General features: G+C 27.8%; 1 protein-coding gene across 1 annotated transcript; it reads left to right on the forward strand.

Annotated features, from left to right (window-relative positions):
- Positions 1 to 6,676: 6,676 nt before the first annotated feature.
- Positions 6,677 to 24,969, forward strand: LOC121118959 (choline transporter-like protein 1). Its single transcript, XM_040713566.2, has 16 exons — positions 6,677 to 6,789; positions 7,899 to 7,958; positions 9,115 to 9,246; positions 9,307 to 9,475; positions 10,646 to 10,874; positions 10,955 to 11,109; positions 13,866 to 13,974; positions 14,047 to 14,096; positions 14,281 to 14,417; positions 18,009 to 18,128; positions 19,541 to 19,776; positions 19,829 to 20,097; positions 20,796 to 20,962; positions 22,430 to 22,534; positions 23,970 to 24,062; positions 24,769 to 24,969. Exons 2-16 carry the CDS (start codon positions 7,920 to 7,922, stop codon positions 24,841 to 24,843), a joined length of 2,085 nt encoding a protein of 694 aa, XP_040569500.2. The 5' UTR covers positions 6,677 to 6,789; positions 7,899 to 7,919; the 3' UTR covers positions 24,844 to 24,969.
- The last annotated feature ends 587 nt before the right edge of the window (positions 24,970 to 25,556 follow it).

The raw sequence follows: 25,556 nt of genomic DNA on the forward strand, positions 1-25,556 counted from the left end.
TTGGTTGAATATTAGCTTGAGATGACATTTTTTATATATTTAATTTGTTTAATAACTTTTTTTTTTTTTTAAATCACAATTTTTTTATTTTTTTTTTGATAATATAATTTATTAAATATTTATAGTAATATTAACCCCTCATCACAAGTCTTGAAAGCACCACATAAAAATGAGTAACTGTTCAACACAATAATCTAAAAAGTGATCAAAACTAAGCAGTTTTGAATATGTTTGATCTTTTTTTATCTCTCATTTACATCAAAGTAAAAACATATATGTAACATTATTTTATTAAATATCAATTTGAGCTGTCTTTTTGCACTTATTACATTATAGTTATTTTTTCTACAACAAAATATTTTGCAATAATTATATTAATTAAAACATATAAAATTACTTTTTTATTTAATCGGATGATAACTATCTGGATTCACATGTAAGATGAGTTTCAAATTGCTTGTAAACTGCACTTAAATAAAAAAGTTAAATTCATAAACATAACTGATTATAAAGAAAAAAGTATTAGCTCTTAGAGAAAATGGTTCCATAGGCCAAACCACAAGTCTTTTTTTTTTTTTTTTTTTGGGGTGGGGGGCTACCGATATTGATATAGAAATCATTCAAAATGTAATTAAATTATTTTGGAGATCACATCTCAATATGTAAGGTACAACGTCTTTTTCTTGTGTCTACCATGAACCATTATAGTATAATTGCGGTATGAATGTAATATTTTACATGAAGAGAAACTTCTATGTCATCAAAAATATTTTTCCCAGAAACAAAAATAACTATAAACATCAATAAATAGAAACATACTAAACAAACTCTGTTTATAGTTTAATCATACATGAAAACTTATACGAGCAATTGTAATCGATGGAGTCGAAATCCCTCTCCTACTCCTTTAATAACAGCATCCAACAGTATTTTGGCCCACATGCTAAAACCAACAATTATTATTGTTGGTTTCAGCCGTAGAACACAAAAATTACCATTAAAACTTTCAATCTATGAAAGTGTGGCATTTAATGCTGCTTTTTTTAAATCAAGTTTTTAGGGTTTAACTAATATTCAGTGCCACATTTTGACATGAAAAAAACACGATATATATGAAAATCAAAGTAACTAATAAATTGATTAAGACATTTCAGTGTTTAAAAAATTAATTATTTATAACGTTATCTGGATTACATTTAATAAAAATGGATATCATCACTAAAAAATTAAGTAAAATGGAGGACTTTACTTATATAATAATATGTATTTTTATTTTTCTTCAAATGCTTTACATCATTGCTGAACTTATAGAATAGAGCTTATATTTCAATGGTTGGGATATTTGAATTTCAACTATCCGCCATTGCTGTCTCCAATATCGAAATAAAGAGAGAAACTATAACGTTTGTGCAAAATTATACTATATATCCTTATTTTATTTTAGGAAGTATAATGTTTGACCTTTTCAAATAGTGTTTGTTATTATTATATATTTCATCTCAGGATTGGTCTTACTAATTATTATACAATTAATAGGGCAATTGCAAATTTAAAAAAAATATCAATTCTGCAAGATGGCACTGATATACAAGGTTATCATAATAAACAAATAAGTATACAAACTAATAAGAGAATAAATTTCTCCCGAGAGCCCTGTTCACAAAAGTAAGTTTGAAAAACTATTCAATCTTTAAATTAAAAAAAGCTTAAAAAAGTATATTATCTTTTGAAGTCGGCAAGCAAGAAAGAGTCACTGAGGGCCAGATCTAGAGAATACGGTTGGGGAAGGTATCCATAGCATAATCTATGCAATTTTGCTATTGTTTTCATTGATTTGTGACACATTGCATGTCTTCATGTGGCAGCACTTTTGTCTTCTTTTATCGTGGCCGTTCTTTCGTGATTTCATCCTTCAAACGCTCCAACACTGCTATTCAATAATCGTTGTGGATGATTTGTACCTTTGTAAGTAGGGACATATATGGGAATTACTCCACGGTAAATCTTTAATTCTACTCTTTAGTTCAACGAGAACTTAAGCTTACAAACGTGGGCGGAAGTATCTTATCAATATTTTCAACTAAGTTTAAATAATAGTAGATGGTATTTTTAGACAAATTATATAACATAAAAAATAAATTGATCAATTAACTGTTGTATCATTCAAGCTCAGCAGCCCTGTATTAAATATTTCTTATTGAATATAGATGCAATAATATTCGAGGGGGAAATTTGAGTAGTTTTTTTTTTAATTTTTACTAAAATATTTAAGATGTAGGACGATTAAAACAAGTATATTGTTGCTTCATGTTCAAAATAGTTGATTAATTAAGCTAATAAGCAATTCATTTTTTTCCCCGAATATTATTATAATTACAAATAGTGTAATGATGATGGGGTACAAGTTTTATGATATTATATTTAAAAAAATATTTTATCTCATAATACACTATTTTTGGAAATAGATAGTTAATTTTACACAACTCAATAGGCAATTCTTTTAATATTAACTATTAAATAATAACACACTGAATAACTTATCAAATAATTATAATTTCATTTGTAATTTTCAAAATTTATTTTACTTAATTATGAAAGGATTTGGCCGTCTTAATATAATCCATACGTAATTTAAACTAAATGTACATATTTGAATAAAACTATTTAAGGCAAATTTATATATCAGAAGCAATTTATGAGTGAAGCTAAACATATGTAATGAAGAGAAAACACATTTGTATCAATTTAAAGCCTTATTATAATAATTGATTATTTTAGATAATGGTAACCTCATCCAAAAAATAATATCTTTTGGGATAATCAAGGATTGTTAAGAATAATGTTGAAATTAGTCCAGTGCCTTAACTACGAAAAGAGGCCTTAAGGGGCCGTGTCTACCCAAACCAACTGAAATATAAATTTAATTTTGAATGATCTTAGAACTATAAAATTTTAACTACATTTTAAATTATTGTACTCAACAATTGCTTATTTTTAAAAATTGCACTTCTGACCAAAGTCTACTGAGGGGTCTACTGATAACATAAATGCTCTAAAAATTGTCTTACATATACAAAATAATTCTTATAATTTCAAATTTTGACCCTTTATTCAAAAAAAGTAATTAAAAATTTAATGAATAAATAAATAATAAATATTTTAAGGTAGTCGAAAATTTGAGTTACTTATCCTAATAAATAAATATGATTACCAAACTGAATCACCCCATTATTGGATTGAAATAGTGTAGGATTACACTACATACATATTCCATAACTATTTTTTTGGCCCATAAATGCGAGGAAAATGGGCCTTAAAATCAATGTTTGCACAATAAGTTTCATTATGTTGCTGAAAGCAATGTAAAAGAGATATGAATTATTAATGTAATATCTATAAAACGTACGTTTTCATGCGTTAGTTTTGAAGAAGGCCAACAAATCGTTTATTTAAGTATGTTATTAAAACTAACGTTGCGAAGGTGATTTTTCTCTATTTATATCGAAAAAATAGTTATTAAAAACAAGAGGACGTAGCTTTACAAAAAAAATTAATTGAAATATTCCATTTTTCAGGAAACTGTTCATTTACTAATTTAAAAAAAAATTGTTTATTTAGATAAAACAACTTTTTAAGTTAGTTAACATTCTAAGATATTTAAGGTCAATAACATTAATACATTTAAACAAAGTTTATCCGTATGTATGTATGATTATTTGAACGAGCGTGGATACAGGGTTCACTGTATACAGTGATCCCTAATGTATATCGTAAACATGTTTTTGATCTAAAAGAAAAAGCAATGCAGTCGTATTAATTGAATTTGTAGGCGTGTGCATGTATAAAAAGGGATTTTTTTTTGTTAGAGAGCGCTCAAGAAAGTACTCCCTGGCTCATCAGTAATCACCTCATGTTCACTTTTTTTTTCTCAAACTTGAAGAGAAAATATATTTTAATTGAATGTATTGAGTAATTATGTATGAGTTTGATCATGAAAAACAGAGAGTCTTGGGAGTATCTTCTATATTATTTCGGCTAGATGTGTTTTTAGCCGACTTCTAATTACTCTCGGCAATGACGAGTAATACTGCTAGTAATTAAGAAATACAATTACAAATTTCATGATATCTCAAAATTACAAGACTTCCCGTAATAAAATAATACATTTTTAGATATCTCGAATTTTTCTAACAACTAGAATTGTATCACTCACACATTTTTCCAATTCCTTTTTTGATCAGCTAAAGGCTACTTTTAGAGTAGAATAGTTATTAAAATGAAAGTAAGAAAAAACTTAATTTAAAGGATCGTACAATGAATGTCTTGAGGAATTAGAATATTTTTTTCAGTGGATCAATTTATATTATGCCATCAGAATAATAATTAATAAAAAAACATTTATGGTAACTCTTTATATATCAATATATGATTGTTATAATTCATTTTTTTCTTTCGTTTACGAATAGAAAAAATAGTTATTAATTGGTATTAAAAGAGGAAAAAATGTGTTCAAGATGGATAAGATATTCCTTGTTTAAACAAACCAAAGATATATTCCATCTATTGCTTTTTGTAATTGGATTTTAGCAAAAAAATAATGAACTCATTTAAATAATGAAATCTCAATAATGACTGAGAATGCTGCTTTTGAATCGAAGACGAAATCTAAAAAAAGAAATGTGTGAAGTCTTTGTATAAATTGAAGAAAATAAAAAGAAATATTTTCCTTTGGGAAAGACTTTGAATTATCTTTCCTTTAAAAAAGTTAAAACTTGATTACATTATATTTCTTTTTCAATATATATTTTAAACGAAACAAAATTGGGTTACCTTTTTAAAAAAAATTAGTCAATAAATTTTGACTTGTTGGCCAAATCTTTTTTTAAATTAAAAGATAAATTAGTCTGCAAAGAGGAGATATACCCCCAACTCTTACTTAAAAATCCCACACTAGTGTTGAGACTTGCTCCGAGAACAATCTTACTTACTGTTTGAACATAAGCTATTTTTTTTAGATTGATTTGAACCAATATTTTTGAACTAGACCGAAATTCAGATTGTCAAATAAAATTCAAATCGTGAAACCGATTTTTTTTTTGTAGATCGAATATTACTATAGGACTGGTCCTGACCAAATTTGTACCAAATTAGATAAAATTATTAAGGTCGTAAGATTTTAGGCTAAACCCCAAAACTATTTTTGACTCCCACGCACACAAATCCCGTAGGAACTGCTCATAAATTACTAAGAAATATTAATACAAGTATATTAATTTGACATTAATATCTTGAGCAACACTCACTGATTAACTCAATTTCTAGTTAGCCGACTTTATAGTAGGTTATATTATATCAGCATGCTAACTTACCCTCTCTTTTTTCCAAAAATGGTGTGGAACATTACATTATTCTATCAAAAATGAGTGTACCATTGAAAGGAAGGATCTCAAATATTGTAAAAAAAAACTTAGCCTTGTACAATTTAAAAAATTCAAATAGATTTTCCATTCGATCTCTAATATATTTTATTTTATTGTGGTATTTTGGTACTTGTACGACTCACAACTCAAACAAGTTGGTATTAATGTCCAAACTATCGCTGAAATCGAACAAAAGTTCAATACTTCCTATATAGCTTTTTTATGATCGGCTACAATTTTGGGGAGAACATAATAATCGGGAAACCCCTAACGCATTTTTTTAAATGGTATAAAAGGTCTATAGCAATCAGTAATTTAAATAATTAAATATATAAATAAAACATAAAACAATTCACCTAAATACTTACCCCATTCATTTTTTTTGTACCAAAGCCATATACTTTAACTAACATCAAGTTGTAAATGATATTTATGTACACATAAAAAAATATATAAATGCAGCATAATTATATATAAATTAACTGTCTTAGATGGTATCATTTATTATTATATTATGCCCAAATTAGTATATAATTCTTACATTTACATCACTTAAACTAAGTCAAGTAGACATTATGCTTAAGATTCTAGTTTTGGTTTCGAAATCCTAGACCTATCTGAGACTCTTATATATTTTTGATTTTTTTTAATGGAGTTGCACTGATTAAGTATAAGTAAACATTATTACTTTATCTGACCTAGGAATTGTCGTATTGTATTTCCAAGAACGCATAATCTTCTTTTCTGTTGTTTGAAGAAGATTTAAGTTCCTTATATAGTCCTTAGTGATAAGATATAGAACAATAGATTTTGAAACTTAAAAAGTAATATACCAAGGAGTAAGGGGAAGATGAGACTTTATTTTATTTAGTGATAGAGGATCGAAACACCACACATTAAGTTCAAGACTATAATTTTCCCAGAGTGCGTTGTCTAGAGAGCATTTTTGCTCTATCAACAAAAAAAGTAAATCTTGACATGACCTATTGTCATATTTTTGAGAACAGAAATTTCGGTCTATAATATTAAATTTAATTTCGTTCAAGGGTGTGAAATTTGGGCTGGATCGAAATATCAGTCCACATCGGTCTAGAAAAAATCACTTAAGACTGAGCTGAAAAAAAAAAATCGATCTTGGACCAGCCTCAACAGTAGTTAAGATCCGGGTAAAAATATAGATTTTTTGTGGAATATAATAATAGAGTAATTTGTTATTCAAGAAGTAATTACTCCAAGCTACTCCCTTTCCCCTTGAAAGCGCATAAATAAAAATAAAAGACAAAACCAAAATAACATTCTTTCAGGTATTTATGATTATCTATTCAGCACACTTCAAAGTTATTTATTTAAACAGAAAATACATATTCTGGTAAGTTTGTTGCGTATTACATTTATATAATCATAAAATTAATCATTTAAAGCCGATTTATTTAATATTTTTTACATAAAAAATATATCTATTTAAAGGAACTGTTTTCATACAAGAAAATTAACAGTCAGATAATATAACTAAATATACTTAACTTCTCAATAAGAATTTATAATTACTGCTGTTTCAAACTAATTTGAGTTGATAAATTATTATAAGAGGATAAAAGAGAGCACAAAAAGCAATCATTAATAACTTTTCTATATAATGAATTAAGTAATTTAAAAATTGTTTTCAGGCCGTATGTTGCCAGCAAATAGTTAATTTAATGTTCTGTAATATTTTATTAAATTTATCATTGTATGTAAACCTAATAAATATTATACCTTGCTTACTTTTCATGTCATATTTTAGTGATTATTTAAAATTTATTAGCACGAATGTGCAAATATTTTTAGTGACTATGAGATCATACAATTTGTTCGAAAAACATAGAATATATCCAGTTCATCTTCAAATAGATTTATATAACTTCATTCAAAATTGTGTTTGATTATGAAGTCACTTATAAACCACACCACGAAATTCAACATATTTGATGAGGTGTATTGATAAAAATCCCCCCCCCAACTCAGGTTTTCTCAACTGAGAAAATCAACACAACACTATTTTTAAATTTCTAAACTTTAAGAAGTATACAAAATAGATTGATTCATTTGGCTCTCCTTTTCCGTCCGTCAAAAGTGTTCCCATATGTATGTAGATAATCAAAATAGGAGTAAATTTTTCAGTGTGTTAAAATTTCTGAGGAAATTTTCCCATTTATCATTATCTGATCTAGACTCATTCATTCATATATACTCGTATATCATTAATTAACATTGAATTAAATAATTATCAATGAAACTAATTAACATTATAATAGCACAATTAATTTTAATATATCAGGATGACATAGACATAGTTAACAAGACAAATACTTTTTTTTCTTTTCTTTTTTGTAATAAAGAAAAAACAATCATTTAGAAAATTTAGTTCCATTTTTGTTTTGGTTTATAGAACATAATTTTTTTTTTTACCTAAATATTTAAATCTTTTCTTATTTTCAGAGTGGACATTATCATTCAAGAATGGTTTGCTGTCCATGTTACAACGACTTAAAAGACAAGGTACTTATATATATGTAATATCGTCCTTTTTTTTATTTTTCTTTAACTTTTGGGTAAGTTCAAAACATCATTTTACTTAATTTTATTGTACTAAAGATTAAAATATCCAATGAAACGTCCGTTACTTCCTATGGGTGTTTATCCATCCATCCCAGAGACAGATATATCCTTTTAATACATTGTGGTTATTATTTTTTTGTTCTGTACTCTATTTAAATTATTAATCTATCGTATTTGATAATATAATATTTATGTATCCTTTTTTTTTTTTGCGGGGGGGGACGGTACTTTATAAGTTTTTGAGTTATTTACAAGTTATAGAATTCATAATCGAGGCTTCATAGAATTCCTTTTATCCGGCATCATTATTTATTTACTCCAATAATGAATATAGAAAAGGCATATGGAAAAGGAGTTGAAGATGTCTTATTCAGTATGGAACAGGTCTTGTTTGATAATAGTTCATTAATTTAGATGTTATAATCTATCCTCTACTATCTCAATAGTTATAGAAAAATATTTTCTATAACGACTATTTTATATAATGAATTTATAGGTATAAAATATAATAGCTAAAAATTATTCAATTTGTTCTTTGATGATTATGTAGTAGTTTGTCTTATATCGGTCCTTATTTAGGACCGACAACAGCGCTCCAAACTGTTCCCATAAACTCTAGTTGCATTTTTCGGCCATTAAAGATAGTACAATCAATCCCTCATCAAGTTATTGAGAGTGTTTTTCCTTTTAATAATTATTCCGTTAAATAGTTATAGAATAAATTATATAACTAAGTAAAAATGTAAAATGTATGCTGGTATAATATTACACTACAATGAAAACAGGCATATTTTTTGGAAGAGATGAGCATTATCCTTAATATATATCTCAAAAAATTTATTTGGCTTAATAAACCATCAATTATTTCAATTATTTATTATTTCAATAAAAATATTTAGAAAAAAATCCCCGGCCCGGTCCTAAAGACAGTCACAATGTATGTAGCTACTACTAAGGTGCAATAAAATTTATATTGACAAAATAAAGATGGGGTGGCTAAACACCTCGGGAAAGTGCTTCTGTTAGGTTTTAAATGAAAGAAACGGAGAGTTAAAAATTTATGTCTTGTTGCTATCATTTATTTTTATATCGATAGGATGAAGAAGAGGATGTCAATAATGATTTGGAACTTCAAGCCAATGATGATTCAAATGATATCCTTGCAAAAAACCGTTCATGTACTGATATATTTTGCCTAACTATATTTATATTTTTTGTTCTGGGAATGGTAAGATGCATATGTCTTTTATATATTTTACATTTAAAATATTTAGTATGATATAAATAGTTTGCTGTTTTTATACTAAGTGCCATTTTGGGAGATCCTTATCGTCTTTTGAATGGATATGATGTAAGTGGGGATGTTTGTGGATCCAAAAACAGTCCGATTGAAGGAATATCTCAGAGTGGAAAGGATCTCAGAGCATATAAATATATATATTTCATTTCAAACAATGGTAAATTTTGTTATTATTGTTTTGCACAGTTTTAAAGTTCCTACAAGATAGATTGCGTCCCATTTGTACATACACCGAACTTTGATATTTTAACACCCGCTGATTTTTTTTTTTTTTTTTTTTTGTTTCTCTTAAAATAGCTTTTTATTGAGAGATTTTAGAGGGATATTTAGTATATATAAAAATGCTCAATGTAATTAGCAAAATATTTTATATTTGTGAATTACTAATTGATAAAGTAATTTGTAATTGACGATTTTCCAAAGGTATTTAAAAGGTTAGGTTTTTGTAGAATAGATCCGGTCCAAATACCCGATTTGAACAAATGGCAACAATTTTGAATTCTTGAATGAAACTGGATCTGACGGTACTAATTTAACATAATATTTGGAGGAGTTATTTGCGTTCAAAAATTTCAAATTATAAAAACGAATGCAAAAATCAATTTTTATATATTAGAAATTGAAACAGTGAACACTCAGGAGCTAAATTGCAATTAGATAAAATATATAAATTATTATGTTAAATCTTTTTGTGCTAATGTTTATTTTCGAAGGTAAAAATATCCTTGAAGAAAACCAGGCTAATCCCGCTCCTACTTCTATAGCCTGGTTGTCATGCATTATTTAAAAGAAAGTTATATTGTGTGTATTCTCTATTTTTGCAATATTTTTTTCAAAAATAAACTTCAGTTATGCATCATAACTAACTTTAAACTTCAACAAGATATAATACATATATTAATTAAAATAGAAGGGTTTTTAGGTTTACGGCTGTAAGGGGGGTCAAAAGTGTCAAACAAGAGTTCAAAAGAACATACTTTTCTAGTTCGTCTGTTTATCTTATGTCATCATAAAGTATATTATTAAAAAAAGTTATTTTAATTTCTTAAGACTTTCATTACACAATTGTTTTATTTAATTTTCTACTTTGTTTCATTTCTATTATCCTTTTGGAAAAATTAGCCTTTAGTTGGTAAAAACATGAAGGAAGAAAAGAGTGAGTGTGCCATTAAAAAAGGGTTCCTTGCTAAATCCAATAAAAAAATTATGTCATGTTGAACATTAAGTCAATGAAGTTTGCCATTTAATATGTTGCCAGTGATAGGATTTCTTTTAAAAATGAATCACAAGGTTAAATTTAATCTAATTTGTCTTTAATTGTTCTTAGATGGAAACAGTGATGAAACAGTAGTAACGAATAAAGAGATGGAGAGGTGTCTTCAAATTTTTCAAGAAGTTGGAAATGTAGTTGAGAGTGATTCTCTTGAAAAATCATCCAATTCAATTCCTCTTGTAAAGCAATCAGACGCGATTAGTTTTTTTATTAACCGATTTAATGGAATAACGTTCTCTAAGCGTATGTGTCGAATTTGTGTCAAACAGTGTCCAGAGGATCAGTGAGAATAAATCTAATTGAAATGTATCAAGTATTTTTAATTCATGGATTTCATTTTTCTTTTCCATCTATGTTATGAAGCTCCTTATTTTTAAATAGATGCGTCCCATCTCCAAAAAAGGACGCAGCATCCAAAGTGTTTTCAGCCACTGGATTACAAGGGTTTGCTGAAGGTTTAATTGCCGATATTGAAGCATCTTGGAGAGAAGTTATCTACATGTGTCTGATTGCTTTGGGTTCGTTAAATGTACTTTTATACTTCGTAGTAAAAATAGACATTACGAGAGTCATTTAAAATCACAAATTTTATCGTGTCAACAAATGTTAGCGATTGGATTTTAATAATGTATTTTTGTGTCTTTTTATATGAAAAAATACCTACACTACCTTTACAATCCAAGATTACTCCTTGTGTTGACTGCAAGGAGAAACATTTCATCAACTGTCAATAAACTTTGATAGTTTATTAAATGTACATAAATATTATTTCAAGCAAACTATGACTTTTATTATGCTAATCAAAAAAAAAAATCCAATTAAGAAATGGTACAATAATAATTTAAAAAAGAAAAATTAATCTGAAAACATATACCTACGAACTATGTTTTATTGTTTTATGCTTTGTTTTTTTAGTATAGTTATTTTAAGGCAAATAACTTACACTTACTAAACCTGTAGATGTGGAATAAAAATATTTTACAAAAAAACTGTAAAGGAACAAAAATAAAAATTTTGCTTTATATAGGTCAATTTTACGTTTTTCAAGATAAATACAATCAGAAAAACGTCATATCAATACAAGAGCAAAAAAAGTTGAGCTTTTGTTCACTAGTATTATAAATAAAGGGGGGTATAAAAGAGAGTTTCCACATCTATCACATCACGACGTGTTTCGAATAGACAATTTATTTCAAAGAACTCTACATATTACAATGTTCAAACCATAAAATTCTACTTTGCAAATGAAGAGGTTCTGTGATTTAAAACTTGTTTTGTTTCTAGGAGAGAAAAATGGAACTAAAAAATAAATTTGGAAATATGTTTGTTACTTTTGTGCTTTTAAAATTTAATTTATCATGTCATAATTTAAGCCCATAGCATACACTAACAAGGCAATTTAAAAATAAAAAAAAGTAGTTGTCAAAACAAAATAGCTAGGTGCACTAAATAAATCAACTCCTTTTTTTCGAAATTTGAATCTTTTCGGGAAATGAAATCAATAATAAGATTGATGATGATTTATAACAAATAAACAGACATAAATGTCTGAAAAAAAAATTAGGAAACAACATTTATAGAAAATATTTTATGAAATAATATGAGACATATCTGTAATACAACAATTTATAATTTACCACTCAATTTTGATTTGTTATTTGATCAGTAGTTTCTCCAGATACCTTTATAAAAATGGTTTACGTATAAAACTACGGGTAGTTCAGATCGGTGTGGACAAAGTTCATCTTTAACGTCATAAATAACGCATGCTTGATTTCTCCAAGGACTACAGGATCCCTTAAGTCGTCGCAGCTATCGGAGCCAAGATTTATTGGAACCCAAGAAGATCGTCAAACAAAATGAATGGTGAGCAGCTCTATTGCGCAGCTCTGTACTCGGGATGGTATATGTGTATCTCAATATGTAATTATTAAAGCTTCAACCCCAGCCATTCATAATAAAGGCCGTGGCATAACTCTCCATAAAAGGATGTCATATTTGGCTTCAAAATTTTATGCAACACATCAGATGTTCAAAAATTTGTGCTGAATGTGAAATGCAACTGTCAAAATGAACAAACCATTGCTGGTACACTAGTGAGGTTTCATTGGATCTAAAGTCAGTTCTTAAATCCAATTTGCAGCTTCAGTAATGGAGTGGGGCTGAATTTCTAGTCAAGGATACAAACTTCCGATAGTATTTTCTAGAAAATGGTTTCCAGTTGAACCAATTACAACTGGTACATATACAAAGTTTTGAAGCCTGTAGTCATTCCCTGTTATAAATCTCGGAAGTAAAAGAAAAAAAAAGCTTTTTTATTCAGCAGGGCGACGCTCCCACACATATCGAAAGATAACTCAAAAGTGGTTGCAATTGAAATTGGAATTTTGGCCGAAACATTTTTGGCCTCCTTCATGCCAAAATCTTTACCCTCCCCCCGGTTGTTTTGTTTAGGGGTAGGGTATCTAGAGTATTATTTATACATTTTTAAATCTATACCTAAAATTATCAACAATCTTTTTTTCTCGAGTTTCTTATAACTGGGCTATTGGTAATAACTCTTGTTAACACGGATCTGAATGAACCTATAAATATTAGAGATTTTTTGGTATTTATAGGATAAGTATAATCACTCCTAATTTCTTTATGGTATTTTTTTATTAGAGATTCGATGGAAACTTTTGTAAAAAATACTATATTCTCCGGTTTTTTTTATATTCAGGATGATCTCTTTTATGTACAACAATCTGGTATCCTGATACAAATTAAGATTTTAAGTTTAATCAATTTTATGAGTGAAACAACACTTAAAATAATATATAATAGATTTTCCATTCATAGTATATTCAAGGGAGTAAGTATATTAAGTTATAAAAAAGAGAAGGGAATGAAATGACGACAAACTTATGACACAAATAAAAATATTTATTTTCTTCCTATTCTTCTCTTGCGTAATCCATATTTAAACTATACGATCAAATGTATCAAATACCAAAGCTTGATGTTCGAAAAGAATAATGCGTTGGGTTCTACAAAATAATTTATCCATTGGTTCGTTCCAAAATTATTCAAGTCGCAACGTGGTCAAATCCAATAGATGTGGAAACTCAACTTCTTAATATTTGAATCAAATTCAATTATTGCAAGAGCCCTTACTTCTTAGCAATCTCTTTATATAAATAAAAGTTATCATTTCTTAAGAATGAACATCTTAGTTTTATTTTATCGACCATTTAGTACAGTAATGTAATTGACCACATTCATTTTATTTCAGGATTTTCTATAATAATGTCATTGATCATGCGATTCTTTGTTGGAATTATTGTATATATAGTGATGGGTCTCGTCTCCATTTCTTTTGTAGGAGGAACTATTATAATTTGGTAGGTAATTATGAAATTACTAGATATATACAGTTCTTAGCTGAAAAATCTAACTCTTCGACTAATATTTAGGGTATTATATGCACTTAAGAAGAAAAACTTGGATAAACGCATGGAAGAAGGTATTTCAATCAAATATCTAATTGTATTTACAAATAATTTTAATTCTTTTTTTTTTTAAATCAATTAAACATTTTTTTTTTTTTTAAAGTTACGATTCAACTATATTTAATTTTTTGCTGATAGTTATCATTAAATTCCTTAGAAGTCACTTTTCTAGGGTTTTAATTAATTTTGTTATTTTAGAATTGAAAAAAAATGATCAGAAGAGTTTAAGTAAGTTGAAAATCCAAGAATTTATCTCGTCTTCCATTTTCCAAGTTAAAGATCAAGAAGAACTCAACTGGATATTGGCTGGTGCCATAATATTAACAATATTGACGGTATAATATGCATATTTGATACAATATATTAATTAAGTATATAATAAATTTATTGGAATTGATTACAAGATTTCATATTTAATTCTAATAGAACTTGATGCACTGTAATTAATGGTTCCGTATCAAATCTGATTTTTGAGAATTTTTTATTTGAATTTTTGGGGTATTTTTACCTTATTTTTAAGTTTGAAAAACTTTTGAATAAAATAAAAATAAATAACCCACTATAAATTAATTTATTATTAACAAATTATTATGTTAATTGCAAAACTGAGCTTATAACTTAAGTACGATAATTCAAAATTGAGAAAAGGGAATTTAAAAGGTAAAAGCCACAATACCTTGTGGTTTTTGTTTTATAAATAGTGACAGCTCAATGTTTCATTGTTTTGAGATAAATAGAGTTTATTTGAAATTTTATCTAAATTTTACTTAACTTCAATATTAATTTGAACTTATTTTTAATTATAAATTTATCAAGGTTAAGTGTTGAAGTTTTTTGAAGTCCGTTATGATTAACTATACTTTATAAAAACAGAAATAAATAAATTCAAGTATAAATACGTACACAATGAAAATGTTACAATAGGTTAGGGAAAAGTAATTTCGAATATATACTTTATTTCAATGTTTTTTAAGGAATGTAAAAATTATCTTTTATAAGCCAACTATGCTTTGTTCAGTTCAATAATTTATTGTCAAGGAGAATCCAACTTCATAAAGCCCTTCTCGAGGAAGCCTTTGTCCTTGCTGGCAAAGAATTAGTACAACCAGGGCCTCTATTGCGGCCAAATTTTTACCCATAGAGGGGAAGTCACTTGGTGCCAGGTCTGGACTAAAGGGTGGATGCAAAAGAACTTCCCGTCTGAGCTTCTGGTGCGTCATCAAAGAGGTCGGTGGCCTAATGTTGTCTTGATGATGTCTTTTGTCTCCTATTCGCCAATGCTAACCGCTTCTGTTCGATCATCAGCTGTGAACGGTATATTTGTTTTCAGTAGAGGGTAAAATTGAGCGGGGAAAAATAGCTCGAACCACTGTTGTACAACACGAACCGAAAAAGTATCGGCGCCAGATATTATCCAATTTATTGGTCGCTTTCGACACATTTTTTGCTTTCAGGTACTTATCATGTAAAATATAGCGAATGTCTTCCTTTGAGACCTCCATACTCAACGCGCAATAAATCACGACTGAATCGGACAAGCACAATTGTATAAAAAAGTGTTTGTAGTATACACTCGCACCTTTAGAACATTTTAACGTATGATCCGATGTGTCCAATAATGAACAAGGTATATTTCTTTTTCAAAAAAAGGGGTAGGAGTTACGAAATTACTTTTTCCTATACCTAATATATTATTTTTTCAACCTTTCACTGATTTTTTCCAGAGTAAATTTTTAAATAAATCAATATTGCAGTTAAACAATACCTTCTTGACCCAATCACTTCTTTGTAAATTGAAGCTGTATTATTGGAATTGAAAATTCTGGAAAACCAAATTTGCTACAGAGAAACTAATTACAGGGACGTAGTTGTAGTGTGTCAAGTACAAATACAATTGAATATAGAAATATATAGATTTTATTTGACTTATACAGGGTGCGACGATATAGCTTCCAAATTCCAAAAGACAATAAAACAAGTTTTATAAATTAGAAAAGTTTTTGTCTTATTTCATAATAATAGCCCCCCACTTAGACGTTTGTTTTCTACAGTTTTAAAAAGCATATTAGATAGGAGATGTTCCACATTCCCCGTACACCGAACTTCTCTATTCTGATATACTGTGATTTTTGATTGTTTGTTTCTCTTTATATTTATATATTACAAATTAACGGATTTTCATATAGCACACCAATAAAAACTCAAAAGCTAAATTACTACTTGTTTAAATTTATAAAATACTCTCTCAAGACATTTTTTTTTTTTTCATTAAAAATAAAACCAGTGGAATCTTACCTCTAAAATGAAACACTACCCACTCCACGACTACTTCTAGAGCTCAATTGTCACAAATAATAAAAAAGGAAATTATGTTGCTACACCCAACTGTATCCATTGCACTTGAATTTTAGTTAATGTGTTTACAAATAAAAAGGTTTTAAATTTGGTTGAATATAGATTTAATGTAATTAATTTATTAAAAATGTTTTATATTTTTTTGTGAAAACGTAGATACATAGCAACTTACCGTGTAAGAAAGATTACAACTTAGTAGAGTTTAAAGAGGTAATACCTAAATATTAAATCAATAGAGCTGGAAAAAAAGAATGAATAAAAGTGTAAGTAAAATAATAATAAAAATTGAAAGTCATTTTACACAATGTATATTGACTTTTTTAAGAGCAACCGTGAATCAAACCATCACACATAGAGTACAAGAGAATGAATTCTCCCAGGCACGTTGTCTTATGAGCTAAATTCCTCCATTTTCTTTCGTTTTTGACCAACTAAGAGCTATTACATGAAGTTCATCACACTTTTGTCTTAATTCAAAAACTTTTTTTATTTCATAGCTCTTATACTAGTCGAAAAATAGAAAAAATGGCCCTAGTTGCTCAAAAAATAGAAGGGAAAAAAAGAGTACCTAGTTATTATAGAATATTCTTTGGACATGAAAAGCAAATATGAAAAAAAGACCCTCATATTTCTATAATGAACATATGTTTAAATGAAAAAGGTATTGTTATCTTGCACTCACCTTTATTCAGTATTTATTTACTTCTCTCTTTATATGAGTAATTCCATGAAAAATGCAAACTCTTTTTTTTTTTTTTTTTGATCCGACTTGAACAAAATATTATATGTTATTGAATATATTATTACAGATATATTATTGGAAAACTTAAAAATAAAATTTCAGATTTATAACTCAATCCAGCTCTGAGTTATGTACTCCTTTTCATAGTCAATATGATAAAAAATCCTTTTGGAGACCTTTGCATTTTGGATTGTAGTTCGTGAACCACTTAATTAATGAATACATATAGTACATCATTAAATAGTTATTTAGCTATAAAATCAACAACAAAAATAAGTTCAGTAATAAAAAACTATGGTTGACTTTGACAATATTTTTTTTTACTTTAATATCTCAAATATCATTTGCTCTAATTTTGACTAAACATTTACCAGAACAAGACAAAACTAATACATCACTGTGAAAAAAAAAACAAGAGAATGAAAGGTTTAGGCAATATGAGAAGTTTAATCTGTTGTTATAAATAAAATTTCACATTAAATGGGTCCTAGATGTATAATGCCCATAAAATTAAACAAATATTTTGACTTTAAACCAATTAGCATGTAATATTAACTCTCAAAATTGATTACTGCCAAAATCTATTTCTTTTTAAAAATCCTTCAGTTGTTTTAATGAGAAAAAATAATGTAACAATACTAACATCTTAATAGCTAATCAATGTATGCATAAAAATTTAAAGATAGGAGATTTTTAAAAGGCATCACATCTATAATTTTATATATGGCAACATATTAAACCTTTCATATCGCTTATTGCTGTAATTATGAATTAATAATTGGTCACCTCCATTGTTATCTTAAAAAATCTATATATGAATATATTTCAGGTAATTTTATTGTTGGTCCTATTAGTTTTAAAATCGAGGATTCAATTTGTTATACAATTGTTCAAAGAGGCCAGTAAAGCCATCCAAGCAATGCCCTTCCTTGTGCTACAACCTTTTTGGGTAAGTATTAGGTTTGTAAGGCTATAATCAAAGTATTTATACTTTAAAAGTATTTTCTTTATTAGAATAATTTTATAAATATCTACCAGAATTTTTTGTTGTACATTAAGTATTAAATTATGAGTGTCCACCTTGACTAAACTCATTCCCCGATAGAGGCACACCATTAGCCATATTATAATCATTAATCACTATGTTGACAAACAACCAAGAAGTGTTGATTATCAGTCTTGATCTGCTTCTCTATCTCTGAGAATTTTTGATAGAAAATTTAATTGTTTTTAAAAGAGGGAAATTCTCCTAACAACTACCTAATTGTTTTAGTGTAGCACCACTAAAACTTACATATGGTCTGTCTGGTGAAATTTGTTCTACTTTAATATTAATTTAAAGGCCTCCTCAGAGTTAAAAGGGTTAATAGTTCCAAACACAAAGGTTAAGAAACAATCAGGATTCCATCAAAATACAGGAAAGTAGTTATCCCTGGACATGAAAAAAAATCAAAACATTATTTTGAAGCATGAGTCAAGACATTAGGGTAAATTGTTTCTTTTTAGTGTTTTCATTTTATACGAATGGCAAGAGATGTATATTTTATGTATTTATCGAATGTTTTTGTGTAGAGTTTTAGTAACGAGATAGATTTTGTATTGTCAATATCGTGCCTTCTTTTGGAAATTAGTGTTAAACTATAGAAGAAATATCATAATCATATTTTATCCCAACGATTAAATGCTTGTGGGACTAAAGGCAAATATTTTATTTGTCAAATATGGGATGTGGAAATGATTTGTCATTTGAGGTAGACCCTCAAAAAATTTCCATTATACGTAATTTTAAGAAGGTTTCATGATCCTCAGGGAGCGGTAAGAAATTTAACTTGACTCAATACCCGCAGTTCGCCTTCACAATCCATAGGCAGAGTTGTATAATATAATAATTGTAGGGTTCCTTGGTGCCTAGAAACACGGCAGAAGTAGAGTTTAAACTATATTATGGCCTAGTACTTCACCTATTTTGGGATACTAGGAGGCTTTCTTGATGCTCAAGGATGCGGCTATGAGACTGCAAGTTCGGCGTTTGACCCAGAATAAAGTAACTACTTCCTCAGCACATGAAAAAAGAGGGCCTATATAATGCCTGTATATTAGTATACTCATACCCATAAAACAAACATGACAGTAATTTTTGAGATTCTACAGTCTTTATGTTCTATTTATTATTAAGCAGAAGAGTTCTTAATTAATTTTAATTTCATAATGTCCCGAGGAAGTCACGGGCAACGCCGGTTAAACCTACTCTACTTATATTTATATTCATGAAAAATATATAATTAATTAATGAATAAAAATCTAAATATGTTATTTGTGATAAATTCTCTATTTTTACATCGTATAAATTGGATTTTTTAGACGTTTCTGGTCTTACTCATTTTTTTAATATTTTGGACTCTCACATTGATTTGGTTTGAAAGCTCAGGCTATCCAGAGCAAGACTCAACATCTGGATTTGTTACATACAAAAAAAGTAGTTTTCTAATTGGACTTCGATTTTACAACTTTTTTGGCCTCTTTTGGATTTCACAATTTATAATTGCATGTCAGCATGTTGTTATAGCTGGTGCCATTTCCAAATGGTTTTTTTCTAGGTATGTTAAAAGATTTGATGAATATTACATATAACTTTTTTATGCATTTTAGGAATAAATCGAATTTAAAATCCCCAATTTTAAAGAGTATCTATATACTGTTGAGATATCATCTTGGCTCCGTTGCTCTAGGATCCTTCATCATTGCGCTGATCAAATTTATTCGTGCAATTATCACTTATTTCCAAGAAGCATATGAGAGCATGAATAGTGGTACAATGAAGGATATTATAAGATCATGCTTTTGCTGTTGTCAATGTCTTCTTTGGCTCTTTGAAAAAGTGATTAAGTTCATCAATAGACAAGCATACATAGAAATGTGTAAGATATAAATAGATGTATGTAGTCTTTAGCCCTGTAACATTATCTTTATTAAATTTGATATACCGTGGGTGCAATTTCAATATAATTAATTAATTAGTCAAGTGAATCTCATACCTATGACCTTACTGTGGTGAACCAACGAAAAATTGTCAAAACTACATATTTTCTGGAACAATTACGTATCCAATTTAAGAACATAGCCTTACCTCACAAACACCAAAAATTGCACTGCATTGTGTTATCAGCTGTTGATATTTTGGCTTCCCTCCCCCCTTTACAAAAGAAAACAGTGTTCTGAATGTTAATTGGTCGAAATCAAATTTTATAGTTAGGTAGAATTGATTAACTTCCGACTGATTATGATGGGTTTTTTCCTGTTTCTTTTTGCAGGAAATGTTGTGAGATATAAATAAGAAAGCAACGTGAGGGATTTTACCTGAAGAAAATAAATCTTTTTTTATTTATATATATATTAGCCTATTACTAACCAAAAAACGAAACAATCTGTCATTGTAAAAGATTTAAAGGCAACATTTTTCTTCTTAGGAATGGGCAAGGGCTCTATTTTTTAAAAATGGGAAAATTCTGATCACTCATTCTCCGTTATAGGGCTAATCATAAACTTATTATAACTTACTTTAATTTAATTATATTCTATTTTTGTTACATCTGTAATTTTTACTTATTACTTTCAGCCATTCATGGATATTACTTTTGTAAGGCAGCAAAAAGGGCCTTTAGTATAACGTACTCAAATATCCTCCGTATCATGACAATAAATATGGTCGGGGACTTTGTTCTATTTTTAACAAAGTTGGGTATTGTTGCACCAACCGTTTTATGTGGCCTTCATATGATAAATGTACGTACATATTAGTTTTATTTATTACACAAGGGGTAAAAATAAATTTTTAGGTTTTGCATCTAATTCTTGAATTAAATAGTTTTAAAAAAATCTATGTAATTGAATGAATACCATTTTTTTCTAAGAAAATAAACAACTAAGGCACTAACGGTCCCAAAACATACTTTTTTGCAGTTATTTTTTTGTTTATTTTTTACTCTTTTAATCACCCAAAGAGTACTTCATACTATGGAACACGCACTATTTTCCCCTTTCTTCTTTGACTAACTAAAGACTCATTTTCTATTAGTGAGAGAATTGAGTTAAAACAATCGTATCTTAAGGAATTAGAATAACTTTTTTATTCATTATTATTCTCATAATATAAAAGATCAGGCAACAAAATTATTTAAATTTCTTAAGACATTCTTAACAAGATTTTTTTAATTCAATTCCCCCTTTCATTTCACTTCAAGTTATTTTTGTCTATAAATTTGAATTATACTCAAGTTTGCAACGAAACTAGATACGGTGGAAGTAAATATAGTTTTCGAAATAAATATAAAACCATTGAGGAATCAAATAAGTTTATTCAACTATTAAATAGGTAAAAAAAAAAAGATGTGTTATTCTTTGGTGAATAGAGCCCCTAAAAAAAGAGAATTTGACTATTTGTAGATTGAGTTTACTTTTACTCTAGATTGTCTCACAACAAATATTACCAAATATTTTAAATTAACATTATATTTTAGAGTAAATGTATTTATTATTGAGCGGAATTAGACTATTTCTCTTATTCAAAACTTCAGACAAACTCATAATATGTTATAAGTATTAGAAAACTATCAAAAAAACGATATTAATTACACTAGTTCTCAAAATGTAAACTTTTTTGCATTTGGATTGAGATGGTGTGTTCCTGAACTATTCAAGTAACATGGAAATAACATTTATTGCCCGAATTTTTTGGTTTTTTGGTCCACAAAAATGTTTTTTTTTAAATATTTTTGTAAACATTTATATCATTAAGTCTTATTTGTAGCCTTGAAATATGTAAATAAAGAAAAACCATAAAATATAGTTTCTAGATACATGTTTCCAGACTCAAAACTTTTAATGTAATAAGTATCGTTGTTTGTATTGAGAAAATACAAAAAATAGACCTTTTCTATAATAGTATAATAAATTCCTCATTTTTGATAAGAATGCTGAAAGTTCTAAATTGTCGTAAAGTGAAGGTATACAACTTTGTGATAAAAAACATCTCTAAAAAGTTATTTTAACCATCAGCAACATACTCTTTCAATTTAAGGAAACAACATTTATTATAAGGCTTATCAATAGACTCGTGATCAACACGTCCAGATATTACAACAATTAGAAATTAAACCTGTATAATATTTTCGATAAAGTAAAAAATTTATAACTTGTCTAATGAATATTATCATATATTCCCTTAAACTAATTTTATTTCGATTTCTATAGAAAGACTCTTCTCATGAATGGATAAGCCGCCATATTTGGGCTCCAGTGGGATTAGGTGGCATTTTTTCATATATAATCGCGTGTTGTTTTATATCCGTCTATGAGGTAAGAATTATATTTAAAACATAAATGTCACTTTTATTTTTATGTACATACCAATACCAATTAAAACTCAAATACATACATTGAATCTAATCTTGTAACTATCAAATTATAGTTTTTAGTAAAGTAAGTAAATTTTGAATGCTCCAAATTCAATTAGAGTAGTCACATGGATTACGAATCTGTAATTTTTTTTTTTTTCAAATCTGGTTCTCAAGACTTTTTATTATAGTTTTTTTGAGTAATCTTATAGTTTTGAGCGATTTTTTTTAAAAAGAAAAAACCAAAAATCCACATAAAAGTTACTTTATTATTTAGAATAAGTTATAGTAATTTCAAATATTTGCTTATATTTTATATGCAATTATCCAATATAATTTAAAAATTAAAGCCCGTTGTACTAGATTTTTTAATTAGAAGGGTTTTATTTGAAATGGAATAACGTATCAAATTATCATTTTTTTTGCTTTAAAAGAATATATTTGAAGTAAGAATAAGACTATGCAATAAAATGTTGGCCTTGGAGCTCCCACCGGCTAACGCCCACATATGTTACTGTTACTTAATCTGTAGAACACGAAAACAAGCATTAAAACCTTCAACCCCTATAGTTTGAAGTTTGTGAAAGCCTTATTACAATTATACCTAAATTACTTCTTTGTCTTTTGAAAAAGTCATATTTTGTTAACTTGTTCAATAATATGATAGTAGTATTGGAAAATAAAATAAAAAACTGTGCAGATTGCCAACTCCATTTTTTTACACGATTGTATGCACAAAATTTACAATTCCAGTCATACTGATAGACATGAGGCACGATGTAGTATTATTTTATTTCACTTTTTTTTTCTTACTATTTCTAAAGTCTATTTAGTAAAAATCACTCAAAGTATTTCTTTATTTTTAAAGAAAATTTGTATTCTTCATGACTTTGAATAAATTCATCTTTAAATGAAATAAAAGTAGAGCTCTTTAAATATTACTTAACTGATGGGAGGGTTTTTAGATTTTTCACTTCACTTTTTTTGTTTATTTTTTACAAACATAACAATCAAATAATAATATCCTAATAGGATCCGAAAAAAAACTGGGTTTTACTCCCAAATGTTTTTACTCAGAATATAGTAAACAAATTGACATTTTTGTTAATTTTTTTTTTTTTTTTCAGGATAAATTTTAAATTACTTTTTTTTATTTTAAAACAAAAATTTGATCAATTTCTTACATAATATTGTAGAAAAACAATTTAGATATTTTTTTTTATAACAACAATCACTACATTTAATTATAATACTTTTTTAAACTAAATTAAGCATTTTTATTTACAAAAGGAGTATCCATGATCAACAAATTTTGTACATGAGTTAGAAATCATTGATATCATAGAAAAATACTTGAGTAACTTTATGTATTTAAGGCTGTTTATTTATCTTTTCAGATGGCAATCGACACAACTTTTATATGTTTCTGCGAAGACTGTGAAATGAATAATGGAGAGAGTAAACCTTATTTTATGAATGTCAGTCTTATGGTAAGCATATGAAGCTGTTTCTTCACTCTAATACTAGGATTGAAAGGCTAACGTATTCACAGCATCCTCAAGTCTAACACATTTTCAATCTATATCCATACTCTTAAGCTACAAATTGCATCATGTGTATCAATAATCAAAAAAGTTCAAAGTGGTTGATTTAGAACCACAATGTTTTGAAAGGGAAAACTCAATTTATGTCATACTCACCTTAAAACAGTCTGAAAGGCCCGTATAATGTTCGCTCTTAAGTTGAAGACTATTTAACTATTATTGATTTATCTAAGCTTATTTAAGAAGTTGGGAGCACGGTCGAATTAAACTGACGATGTCACGTTGTAACATTAAAATTTATCCCCAAACTGATTTTTAAACTTTATACTCCTCTATATCTTAATTAATTTTTTTTATTTGTGTTGAAAGCATTTTTACATGACGTCATCCTTCTTTAAGTCGGCTATATTGTAAGCATAAAACTTTAATTGAATTAAAGCCCTATTTCTATACGACAGTACAGCTTTTACCTTCTCGAAGCCATTTAGATAAATAAAAAGTTTTTTTCCATTTTTGAAATAACTACGTAATATCAACAATTTTGCTAATCGACATGACGTCATTTCGTTTAACTACACAATATTGCACGTCAATGAATACGCTCTCTTCGGTTTAATTATAACAATAACTTATTTATTCTAATTATGTATAGAATTTTGTATCTGGAAACTCGGCTAAATCAGGAAAACGAAGATCCAAGAGCATCACAGAGGTACGTCCCATCTAGCAATGACAAACCTGTTGGATACCTTCTTATCTAGAGATATTTTTACATTATCAAAGTTTGATAAAGTTATATTTTAAAACAAGTTTTTAAGGTCTATTAAATATAAATAAAGTTATACTACATAAACCCATGTAAAAATCTGAGTTTTCTTTAGCCACCAAATCATTGGTTTCCCTCAAATTTATGAAACAAATGCCAAACAATAACCACCTGATAATTTTTCTCCAACCTTACTTGGCTAAAAACGTAATCTTCTATTCTTTAGGGATGTTAAGTACAGGTGTAATCTTATTTAGTGTTACACATTTTGTTATTTTCAATCCGAAATAACATTGTTGCAAAATGACAAAGGAGGATAAAAAGATACCTTATCACTGAACAGGGTAAGCTGAGATGGTTGGAAGGAGGAAAGAAGATTCTAAATTTTATCGACAAATTTTTTTATGCTCTAAATTTTTTACTATTTTTCGATTAAATGTCCCATTAACAACGTCAGATCATTGGTGTAAAGATCAATTAAATGATACAGGTTTGTTGACGAAAAGGGAGTGAGTGACACTTTAAGTTGTTTTTTTCTTTCTTTTGGGATAAATTGCTTTGACTGACGAGCTCCATCAAGAACCCTATTTAACACGTATGTCAAGGTATTACTAAATATTATTTTATCACTGGGGTATTCTAATTTCAGTTTAAGGAAAGAAGTTGATTAGTTA

The sequence above is a fragment of the Lepeophtheirus salmonis genome, chromosome 5 (genome assembly GCF_016086655.4).
Source record: "Lepeophtheirus salmonis chromosome 5, UVic_Lsal_1.4, whole genome shotgun sequence".
In the NCBI taxonomy this organism is placed as follows: domain Eukaryota; kingdom Metazoa; phylum Arthropoda; class Copepoda; order Siphonostomatoida; family Caligidae; genus Lepeophtheirus; species Lepeophtheirus salmonis.